A 12512-nucleotide genomic window follows, 5' to 3' on the forward strand; every position below is an offset into this window, starting at 1 on the left:
TTCCTGCCTTCATCTAATATATAAAGCGCAAGTGTGTGCATGTATGTATGTATGTATGTATGTATGTGTGTGTGTCCGGGATTGGCATCCGCACCGTCGCAGCTACAGCCACAAAATTTGACACAGTCATATGTCTGGACCCCGAGAGTGTCATAGGCTATGTTGTGAGGCGAAATTTTAACCCCGCACGTAATTCCCCAAACAATTTTGCCCCTATCTACATAATGGGAAAAAAGTGTGTATCAAGCCCCGCCCCTCATTATGATGTCATAATGGTTGCCATGGCGACGCTCATGTCATCATAGGTTGCAAGCCCCGCCGCTCACTATGATGTCATAACGGTTGACTATGGGATGGAGGATGTGTGATGGGTATATGGGCACTGGACTATGGGATGGAGGATATGTATGATGGGTATATGGGCACGGGACTATGGGATGGCGGATATGTATGATGGGTATATGGGCATGGGACTAATGGGATGGAGGATGTGTGATGGGTATATGGGCATGGGACTATGGGATGGAGGATGTGTGATGGGTATATGGGCACGGCCTATGGGATGGAGGATATGTATGATGGGTATATGGGCACGGGACTATGGGATGGAGGATAATTATAATTTGCTATAACTAACCACAGTTAGTTACTATGCCCGGGCAGCTCGGGGCTCTTCAGCTAGTAAACTATAAAGATGAGATGTGCAGTTCTATAATCTTTATAACCCTTGTAATTCCAAGTTACAGGTTCTGCTCCTCACTGCTCTCCCTCCCCGTCTGGGACATCACATCACACACAAGTGTTCAGCTCCACCCTGTAACAGCCATCCTCAGTAGAGGGGGTGTGACAACTCTCACCCCACCCACCACACCAGTTTTCTGCAGACATACAGCTATTACAAGAGATTGGCTGATAACAGCGTGTAGCTGCACACTGATGCAATGTCCCAGACAGAGGGGAGAGCAGTGATGAGGAGCATCTGCCACACCAGCCCCCCTGATAACTGCTTCCTATCAGCAGTTTGAGGTGAGGGGGAGTGGTGTGGCCTGCTCATGGCTTTTAGTAGCAGCAGCCAGCCGCCTGATAATGTCTCCTTCACCGACGGGCTACTAGCAGGGAGTAGGCCATGCCCCCTCACCTCAGATTGCAGACAGGGAGTCATTATCAGGATGCTAGTGTGACAGGAGCTGCTAGCCTCCATATAGGGAATTACAGTAGTGAACTGCTCCCCGCTGTTATTAGCCAGTCTCCCGATAACAGCCGATTCTCTGCAGAAACAGGAGGTGTGGCCATGCCCATTGTTCTCAGGCTGGCTGTCACAGTGGGGAGCTGAACACTGCTATAAGATGTAAGGACTCAGATGGGAGGGGAGAGCAGTGAAGAGCAGCTGTTGTCACACAGGATTACAACGGTTATAAAAAACTAGAATTGCACTGGGCATCTCATCTTTATAGTTTATGAGGGCATGCACAGTACACTAAAAATGTCTATCTTCATGGAGTACCCCTTTAAGGAAACAAATGCAGGATTATCTGTAACCACAGCTCGGTATGTGACAAGAGGCAGCATCACATAAATACCATGTGTATAAGAATCTACTATTCTGTGTGTCATGGATCAGATTACAAATTGTTGGAGATGTCGTTATGATCAATTGATGGAATGTGCAATTATGGTACCTTTTTTCCTGGCTTTGCTCACTCCAAACACTTGCAGTTTTGACGGGACGCTCATCACATTTATTTGCTTTGGTATCTTCCAATATTTCAGTTTCTAAGTCCTCAGGCTCTTCTGCAAAAAAAAAAAAAAAAAGCCAAAACCCATGTGTGATGACCGCGGAGAATTCATACATGTATAAGGGTAAGAGTGTGTTCACACAGATTTGTTTATGTATATTTTGGAGAGAATTCTCCTACAAAGTTCACATGAAAAACTGCTTCAAATACATTTGTTTCCCATTCAATTCTATGCACAACCTAGATAACAGTAAAATGAGCAAATGCCCTGCATATCTATGCCTGATGAAGAGACCTAAGGAGTCTGGAAAGCTTGCAATTTGTTACCATCTTTTCAGTTAGAGTATGTTTCCACGTCTGCTCCGTCCAAAGCGTCGCCCCCTGTTGTACGTGCGGTGATTCCGCATGTGTTCATTGAACCATTTGGAATCACTGTGTCCTATACATAGGACGGTGCTATTTATCTTGCGGAGACTGAGCATCTCCGCCAGATAAATAGACATGCTGCGGTCTAGAAAGACGCCCCACATGTCCGGTTAGACAGGGAAGCCGGAGGCGTCCCTGAACGCATAGTGGAGATGGGATTTCATAAAATCCCCTCCACTATGCTGTAACATCTGGACTCTGGGGTTGTACGGAGCGTCCAATCCGCAGCGTTTACAGACCGTGAAAACATACCCTCAGCCATTAAAAGGTATCAACCACTGACGACTCTCAATTCCAAATATTTTCCTATCTACTGGCTAACATGGTACAACGATATATATCTTTCCAGCACCAAATACCCTGCAGTAAGCAAATAACCAGTAATAGGACATGTAAATAACATAGGGTATTTAGTGGACACTATTCTGCATTTGACTATTTTGATACCTGCTGGCACATAGTGAGGTGAACTACAAGAGATAGGACCATCTCGATTCTGTACACTTTGTCGTGTTTAGGGTGTTTTCACATTAGCGTTTCAGGGTGCAGCGACGGCCTGCGCAGGGCCGCCGCTAAGCCCCGCCCCCTGCAGCGCCTCCTCTGGTAGCTCCACCTACGGGTGCAAGACGCTGCATGCGTCCCCTATCTTTATCACTGGGGACGCAGGCCATGCGCAGTATGTGTTTGGCGGCGCATGCATTCTTTTGACGGTGCGCCGAGCGCAACCAAATTGCAACAGGTTGCGTTTGGCGCTGGTCGGCGCACCGTCAAAAGGACGCATGCGCCGCCAAACGCATAAGGCGCACGGCCTGCGTCCCCAGTGATAAAGATAGGAGACGCAGGATGCATGCAGCGTCATGCACCCGTAAGTGGAGCTACCAGAGGTGTGGAAGGGGGCGGGGCTTAGCGGCGGCCATGCGCAGGCCATCGCTGCGCCCTGAAACGCTAATGTGAAACCACCCTTAGATGACTTTGATGCTCTTTGGATCAAAATAATGTCATCTTAGTACCCCGTGTCATTTACATGCACTATTGCTATTAATTTCTTCACTGCAGGGTATTTGATCATTTTGATCTTGGGTTCTGTTTGTTAATGGCCAGAATGTGAATGCACCTACACATTACACTTATAACGACATGTGTCTCAGCTTATTTCTTTGGTTTTGCTTTATTCATTTCAATGGCTAAATACACTTACAGTGGGGAAAATAAGCATTTGTTTCACTGCCGATTTTGCAAGTTTTCCCACCTACAAAGAATGGAGAAGTCTGCACAGTAAACTTGCAAAATCAGCATTGCATGAAATACTTATTTTCCCCATGGAAAAAAGCAATGTGACATTTCTGCTTGAAAAATGTGTCAAATTTGACTTTTGAATCAATTCAAGCGCTAAAAAAATACATAAAAAAGCAAAATAGTAAAAAAAAAAAAAAAGTTATTCTAAAGAATTTTTTTCTTCTAGCTAAAAAATAATACATAGAAAACTCAGTGTGTATATGTGACATGTATTCATGGCTTAAAATACAGTTTAGGGAGCCAAAGAATGGAATGCATCCTAATAGGTGGACACCAGCGCCACAGCCTCATGTCATTTTTTTTTCCTCCTCATCTTCGCTTTCTTTTTCTGCTGGTGGATGATGTATAAAATTCATCAGAACTCGTGAACAATGTTTGACAAATTGGTAAAAACTGAAAGATGCTTATTTCTTTAGCTCTTTGACATGTTGCATGCTATTTTTCAAATGCACCAAAAAAAAATTCTACATGTTTGGCACTTAATTACATTATTGGAGTAAAAAGGAGCAAAAATGTTGAGAAACTTTGTAAGTGATGAATCAGGTTATAATAAACCGAACCCACTCAGATAATGCCAACATTTGATTAAAAAAAATCAAGTAAAGTTAATTTACAAATGAAATAATGACTAAGACACAAATAAAAAATGAACTACTAGAACCACAACTAAACAGAAAAGTTCTAGCAATGTATTTTCTACATGATTTGCTAAAATCTTTTGTTTTGCCCAAAAGCGACGCGCCCGCTATTGTCTTCTGCAGAGGCTTTGTAGCCGAGTCTTACAATCCCCCTCTCTGGCAGATTTATGACAGCGAGGCGAGGGCAGGAAAGTGCATTCTGAATTTTTGCAGCAGAATGGTGGATTCAATCATACGGCTCTGGCACCTAAACAGCATTTTCACAACTATCAGAGCAGTATTGTGTTGGGGTATAAATTTCCTTGGCGTAATGGCTGATCTGAACGCACTATGGGGCAGATTTATCACAACGGCACTTTGCACTCCAATCTTGATCAATAGTGCGCCGGAGTAGACGAGCCGATGTCATTAGTAGGCTTGAGCCTCTTAATGAATTTTTCTATCTTCCAGCTGCCGAGCGCCAGCCCTGTTCTAGGTCACGGAGTGCAGTATGGTGAATTGTCTGGCACTGATTGACTATGCGCCTCTCACAAAGCACCATCTACTTTTAAAACGTTGAAAGGCATACATTTTTTGAGTAATTATTCATTGTAAAAAAAATTTCTGCATATTATGCAGTTTTATGCCCAATTTCTGCAGCAAATTGATGAACCGGCCACTTTCTATAAAAAGAATCCCATCGCTTGGAGAACCCCTTCAATTATGGATGGAAGGCTGAAAGTCCTAAATTAAATTGAGCGTGCTAATTCCTAAATTCAGGTCCTTGTATTAGACCATGTGTCAAGAGGTAGCCATAACGTAGTGTAGAAATCCACTTGATAGTTTGTGAAAAAACATTCAGATGCTCAGAGACCCCCCCCTCCCCCTGGATGGGCCTGCGGTGTCCAGGGGTCCACATGTAGTCATGCCAACTCTGCCAAACAATGCAACACCCATCAGTGCAAGGATGCCCTGCAGCACACTGCCCCTCCACTGATGCTCGGATCATATCATTCTCTCCCCGACAACACAGTTTCTCTGTTTTGTCCTTAAAGGGTTTGTCAGGTCCGAATTAATAAAACAGCAGTCGCTGTGTGTGACTGCAGACTTATGAGCCCCCACCCCCTCGAAGGACTCTGAGCTGGGACCGGAGGGTATGTATGTATTATACATACACTCCCAGCCAGTGGGCGCAGCCTCGCTTCCATTCACCTGTATGGGGCAAGGCCGCATCGTATAGTCAGCCAAGTCACTAGACGGTGTGAGGACTATCGCAATACAAGTGTATGAAATGAGGCCACGCCAACTAGAGGGGCCCTGGCTGGGAGTATGTATAAAACATACATTCCCTTTGGTCCCGGCTCAGAAGACCGGCGAATTCCTGCAGCGCATAGAGCGTGCGCTAGAAGAATTCATAAGTCTGGACTCTGGAGTTACACAGAGTGACTGCAAACTTATCGATTTGGACCAGACAATCCCTTTAAAGAAGCACTCCTATCAAAGATTTTATCCTCTTAATATATTGCAATCATTAATTTATATAACACTGTGTACTTACAGTGCCTTGCGAAAGTATTTGGCCACCTAGAACTTTTCAACCTTTTCCCACATATCATGCTTCAAACATAAAGATACCAAATGTAAATTTTTGGTGAAGAATCAACAATGAGTGGAACACAATTGTGAAGTTGAACGAAATTTATTGGTTATTTTAAATCTTTGTGGAAATTCAAAAAATGAAAAGTGGGGCGTGCAATATTATTCGGCCCCTTTACTTTCAGTGCAGCAAACTCACTCCAGAAGTTCATTGTGGATCTCTGAATGATCCATTGTTGTCCTAAATGACTAATGATGATAAATATAATCCACCTGTGTGTAATCAAGTCTCCGTATACATGCACCTGCTCTGTGATAGTCTCAGGGTTCTGTTTGAAGTGCAGAGAGCATCATGAAGACCAAGGAACACCACAGGCAGGTCCGTGATACTGTTGTGGAGAAGTTTAAAGCCGGATTTGGATACAAAATGATTTCCAAAACTTTAAACATTCCAAGGAGCACTGTGCAAGCGATCATATTGAAATGGAAGGAGTATCATAACACTGCAAATCTACCAAGACCTGGCCGTCCCTCTAAACTTTCATCTCAAACAAGGAGAGACATGCCCCATGCAACTTGCAGCTGTAATCGCAGCAAAAGGTGGCGCAACAAAGTATTAAGTTAAAGGGGCCGAATAATATTGCACGCCCCACTTTTCAGTTTTTGAACTTCCACAAAAATTTAAAATAACCAATAAATTTTGTTCAACTTCACAATTGTGTCCCACTTGTTGTTGATTCTTCACCAAAAATTTACATTTAGTATATTTATGTTTGAAGCATGATATGTGGGAAAAGGTTGAAAAGTTCTAGGGGGCCGAATACTTTCGCAAGGCACTGTACAATTGCCCATTTTGCCTTTCTGTCCAACTAATTCTTCTCTTTTCTCTGCTCTATGTTCTACATGCAGGAAGTCTCTTGTCCCTGCATTTATCATTTTCCTATACATCTCCTGACTCAGCGGCTCTCTCCTCCCCCTGCCAAGGACTTTTGCAGGGACTGATGACTCATGCAGGGAAAATTGATCTCCTGTTTCTACATAGATCTTAGAAGGATTCAGCTAGTCGGTTTATAATTGCATGATATCATGGAACTAATGCAAAACAGAATTAATTAAGTAGAAAGGTAAAATAAGCAATTGTAAATATGCAATGCTATATAATGTGATGACTGTGATATATCAAGAGGATACAAATTGGGGGGCGTGGCTATGTAGTGGCCGGGAGAAGACGCGTTCGTGGAGAGCTCCTCATATCCTGAGTCCATCCTGTTGGCAGACCCGTGGTGCCGTGGCGGACTTGCCGGTGCCGGACCCCCCTGGCCTGCGGTGCATCTCGGGGCCCCCGCGGGAGGCCGAATTTCGGTGGCTGACAGCGGTGAAAGCTGGGACGTCAGGCGGGGCCTGCACGAGGCGGCGGCCATTTTCAGAAGCGCACGCTCTGCTGTGAGACGCGGCGCTGGCTCCCTCCTCGCAGCACTGAGCAGGACGGTGAGCAAATATCCTGAGAATCCGAAGGGGAGTAGCGGTGAGTGCTCTGAAACATTGGGCCCCGCACTCCCCTCTGCTAATTCGCCCAACTGATCGGTGCTATTACTCCAGGGTCCTTTAGACTCGTCCCTGGCTGCTGTCACTGCGGGCGCTGTGGATTCCTCCCCGGCCACAGGGCCTCTTGGTTGCTCCTCAGAGCCAGGATCCATTCTCCTGCATAGCCCCTCTGCTTTGTGCCGCCCTTGGGACGCTTATAATATTATAAATCTGCTGTGCATAACTTGGATCTGGGGGTCTCCTGGACACACTATCTCTGCTACCTGGCTGTGTCATATTGCTACTGAGGATGAACCGCTCCAGGGGGGCAGGAGCAGCTGAAAAATTGAAAGAATTTGCTAGACCTGACCACTCTGATATGAACCGGTCCCTCAGAAATAACCCCTCACAGACTCAGCGTAAAAATCGCCCCTCTGAAGGTGAAGAGGAGCAGGAGGAATTAACCCTCAAGCAGGCATCTGAGCAACTGATGCAGGCCATCTCCTTAACTAGGACATCACTGACGGGGAAAATAGAGGACGTGTATACCGAGGTGGGGCGTCTTCGGCAAGATATGCAGGCCATGAAGGGGCGCATTACGGAGGTGGAGACAAGGGTGTCCAAGGTGGAGGACACCATTGCGCCCATGGAAGCCAAGCTTACGAAAGCAGCGGGCTCGGTAAACGCATGGAAGCAAAAAGCAGACGACCTGCAGAATAGAATGCGTCGGAACAACATCTGGGTTATCGGTCTGCCGGAACGCTCGGAAGGTCAACATCAGGAACAGTTTCTGGAAGAGTGGCTCAAAACTTCTTTGGGAGACGAATTCTCCCCAACATTTGCTGTTGAAAGGGCTCATAGGGTCCCTACAAGACCTCTTCCTCCTGGAGCCCTACCTAGACCTTTTCTGGCACGTCTCCTCAACTGTAGGGACAGAGATATGATCCTACGTCTGGCTCGACAGAAAAGTCCCATCAAGTTCAACAATGCTACGATCTCAATTTTTCCAGATTTCTACATGGAACTCCAGAAACAACGAGCATAATTCATGGAAATCAAGAGGCGGCTCCGGGAGAGGAATGTTGTGTATTCAATGATCTATCCAGCCAAGCTTTGGGTGGTCCACGAGGGTTCTTCTATTTTTTTTTTACAGATCCGGCGGAGGCGGCTGAGTGGTTGCGGTCCCACAGAGGGTCTGCTGCAAAGGAATCCTAATGATTTTTACCGTTAATCAGAATCCTTTCTTTTATTTCTATTATTAACGGTCTGATTGGAGCTACTTCCATGGGCGTCCGGATTACCAACAATACCGGACACTGAGCCCAGTGATGCTATCCCCGTGTTTATTTCGTGTTAGGAGAGCAGGACTTTGCTCCCGTATTGTTTGTTTTTCCACTTTGATGTTTTTTTGTAGTGGTTACCGTATTTTTCGCTTTATAAGACGCTCCGGATTATAAGACGCACCACAAATTTTGAGGAGAAAAATAGGAAAAAACGTTTTTTTAATAAAATGATGGTGCCTCTTATAATCCAGGTGTCTTATTGCTTACCGGGGGTGGTGGCTGCGGTGAAGTGGGGTCCCAGGGTCGCTGCTGGAGGAGGCAGGAGTGGGGTGATACTGCAGGCCGCAGGAAGGGATGAGAGGGTGCTCCGATGTGCAGCGCGCTGCCAGGGGGGCTCGTGCTGCTACCAGGGGGGCTGTACTGCTGCCAGGGGGGGTCTGTGCAGCTGCAAGGGGGGGGCTCATGCTGCTGGCAGGGGGGCTGTACTGCTACCAGGGGGGCTTGTTCTGCTACCATGGGGGGCTCATGCTGCTACCAGGGGGGGCTTGCGCTGCTGCCAGGGGGGCTGTACTGCTACCAGGGGGCTCATGCTGCTGCCAGGGGGGGCTTGCGCTGCTGCCAGGGGGGTCTGTGCAGCAGCCCGGGGCTCTGCCCACATTTACCGGTTGTCCATCGGCGCTGTGGGTGTCTCCGGGTGCCCAGTCATGTCTCCACGTGCCCAGTGGTGTCTCCGGTTCCAATCCTGGGGCTCTGGCGACATTTTGCGACAGGCCAGAGCCCCGGGGCTCCCTCTCGGTTCCCTCTGTTTTGGGCTCCGGCAATATGGCGGCCGTTGCCGGCGCATGCGCTGATGGTGATCTCGGGACTGAGATCTCGAAAGATGAGAGTTCAGCGAGATCTGTCCCGAGATCACCATCAGCGCATGCGCTGCCCCCGGCGGCGGCCGCCATATTGCCGGAGCCAAAACAGAGGGAGCCGAGGGGGAGCCCCGGGGCTCTGGTCTGTCGCAAAATGTCGCCAGAGCCCCGGGATTGGAACCGGAGACACCGCTGGGCACGTGGAGACACGGCTGGGCACCCGGAGACACCCACAGCGCGGACGGCAGCCGGACACCCCTGCGACCTACACCCGGTAATGTATATCCTCTTTGTAAGACGCACCGCCATTTTCCCCCCAAGTTTGGGGGAAAAAAAGTGCGTCTTACAAAGCGGAAAATATTTGTTCTCTAGATACAATTCGCAGCCAGCAGCATTTTCAGTTTACGTCTCTAAATTTTACTCGGATATTGATGTAGGCCATGTATAGCGGAGTAAATATGGGGTCTGAAATTATATTTATGACATGGAATGTGAGAGGTATAAAACCCCCCCAAAAAAAGATCAAAGTCTTCTCGCAGATTAGATATTACCGCCCACACATTGTGGCCTTGGTGGAGACGCATCTGACCAGGGATACAGCCCAGTGCGTGCAGAAGCCTTGGGTACAATGGTCTGTTCATGCATTCCATACAAGCTACTCGAGAGAGGTTTCACTGCTGGTACACAGGGATGTTAGATGGGAGGCCAGGGTGACCCGGAGGGATCCTGAGGGACGATTTGTCTTCGTATATGCATCAATAAATGCCAGGAAATATGCAATTTTATGTGTTTATAATCCGCCTCCGGCTAATTTGTCCATCCTTCAGAAGGCGGTGAGTTTCGCCCTAAATTATCCGGACGCGGATGTTATCTGTATGGGGGACTTTAATATGGTTGTGAACAATTGTCTCGACAAATTGAGATTGGATGATGGAGTGGCCAAGGGGGCTCCTTCGCCGACAGCAACCCAAATGTCGTTGTTTATGGAGGGCAGCAAGTGGCTGGATTTGTGGAGAGTGCGGCACCCTGAGTTGAGAGAGTATACCTGCCACTCATCCACTAAGCGCTCCCTATCGCGCATAGATTACATATTCGGAACCAGTGGTCTGGCGATGTGGGTGGATAGTGTGGAGCATGGTGGTAGGGGGATCTCAGACCACAGCCCGGTCATCCTCAGTCTCAAGTATGGGCAATTAAATAACAGGATGGCTTGGAAGTTGAACCCTTTCTGGCTGAAATTGATAGTAACTCCCAATAGAACAATTGATCAACTGCATTGTTTCATTTTATCTCACCAGGAACCTCAGGATATTAATATATTTGGGATGCCCTTAAGGCATATCTGAGGGGCTGTTTGTCCTCCACAATCTCTTATATTAAGTGGGAAACCTCAAGAGAGGATGGGGTGGTGGAGAGGCGATTGAAGGACTCAGAGACTGCATATCCAACCAAACCAGTGGCAATAGGATTGAGTGGTTGGCGGCCCAGCGATTATATGTCCAGCATATAGATACTAAATCTAAGTGCAAATTATTCTTTGCTTGCCAATCCTATTTTGAACTGGGAAACCAAGCAAGTATGCTTTTGGCCTATCTGGTGCGCCAACATAACACCTCTAACACGATAATGCAGATCCGTGGGTCGGATGGCTTGTTGGTGTCTTCAACTGAGGAGATTCTTGGCTGCTTTTGTAATTATTATAAGTCATTATATGAATCTAAAAGCGGCTCTGATAGTCTGGAGTGTTTGGATTACTTGTCGGATGTAACATTTCCTACCTTAGATCCTGATCAGCAAGCCTTTATGGACGCTGAATTTACTGTGGAGGAGATAGAGAATGCCATAACGGACATCCCTCTGGAAAGGCCCCTGGGCCGGACGGGTTCCCTATTGAATTGTATAGAAAATACCGGGACATATTAACGCCACTTTTGAAACATGGATTTTTGTGAGTACTCACCGTAAAATCCTTTTCTCCGAGACGCTCATTGGGGGACACAGAGACTGTGGGTGTATGCTACTGCCGTCTGGAGGCTGACACTAGGTATACAAAAAACAAGTTAGCTCCTCCTCCGCCACATAAACCCTCGCCCCGGTACCGGGCGGAAACCAGTTTAGTGCAAAAAGCAGTAGGAGGACATAAACATAATTTTAACCTTATGCCAAACATATGTCTGAAAAAGGACCACCCTACCTTAAACAAGGAATTATATTAATTAAATAAACGAAAGCCACCTGGCTATTAGGGTGGGTGCTGTGTCCCCCAATGAGCGTCTCGGAGAAAAGGATTTTACGGTGAGTACTCACAAAAATCCATGTTTCTCCTTCGTCTCATTGGGGGACACAGAGACTGTGGGACGTCCTAAAGCAGTCCCTGGGTGGGAAGACAACTCACCGCTCCAAGCCGCATGTCCTCCTGTCTAAAGGTGTGCCACTGCTGCCTGGAGAATTTTCCTACCCAGGCTCGCATCAGACGAAGCCTGAGTATGCACATTGTAGTGCTTACAAAAAGTGTGCAGGCTGGACCAGGTTGCTGCCTTGCATACCTGCTCTGCCGAAGCCTGGTGCCGAAGCGCCCAAGAGGCGCCCACTGCCTGAGTAGAGTGCGCCCCTATTCCTGTAGGAACCGGCGTGCCTCTAAGACGGTAAGCCTTCTGAATAGTTAGGCGAATCCATCTGGCTATGGTTGACCGTGAAGCTGCGAGCCCCTTCCTGCGCCCTTCAGGGATCACAAACAGCGAGTCTGGCGGAAAGGTGCTGTCCTTGACACATACCTCCTGAGAGCTCTTACCAGGTCCAACGTGTGGAGCGCTCTCTCCACTCTGTGAACTGGTGCCGGACAAAACGAAGGCAGAACAATGTCCTCATTAATATGGAAAGAGGACACGACCTTCGGCAAAAAAGGCGGCGGCGGTCTAAGGACTACCTTATCCTTAAAATAAAGTCAAAAATGGAGCCCTACAAGACAATGCTCCCAACTCCGAGACCCGCCTAATGGAAGTTATGGCTACTAGGAATACCACCTTCCTGGAGAGATATGCCAACGAAACCTCCTGTAACGGCTCAAACGGGGCCTCCTGCAGGACACTCAGTACCAGATTCAGGTCCCAGGCCTCCAAGGGTGCCCTAAAGGGGGGTACCAAATGAGAAACCCCTTGAATGAACGTCCTGACCTGC

The 12512-nt window shown here is 47.4% G+C and overlaps 1 protein-coding gene across 3 annotated transcripts in view; it reads right to left on the reverse strand.

The window, feature by feature from the left end:
• Nucleotides 1-12512, reverse strand: part of NEK1 (NIMA related kinase 1) — a 214901-nt gene that overhangs the window by 35284 nt on the left and 167105 nt on the right. For all 3 annotated transcript variants that reach the window (XM_073577224.1, XM_073577228.1, XM_073577219.1), the window contains one exon: nucleotides 1680-1791. In XM_073577224.1, coding sequence (XP_073433325.1) covers nucleotides 1680-1791 — 112 coding nt within the window. The remainder of the gene's footprint in view (nucleotides 1-1679; nucleotides 1792-12512) is intronic.

The sequence above is a fragment of the Dendrobates tinctorius genome, unplaced genomic scaffold (genome assembly GCF_039654945.1).
Source record: "Dendrobates tinctorius isolate UK_male_01 unplaced genomic scaffold, ASM3965494v1 ptg000008l, whole genome shotgun sequence".
NCBI classification, from domain to species: Eukaryota; Metazoa; Chordata; class Amphibia; order Anura; family Dendrobatidae; genus Dendrobates; species Dendrobates tinctorius.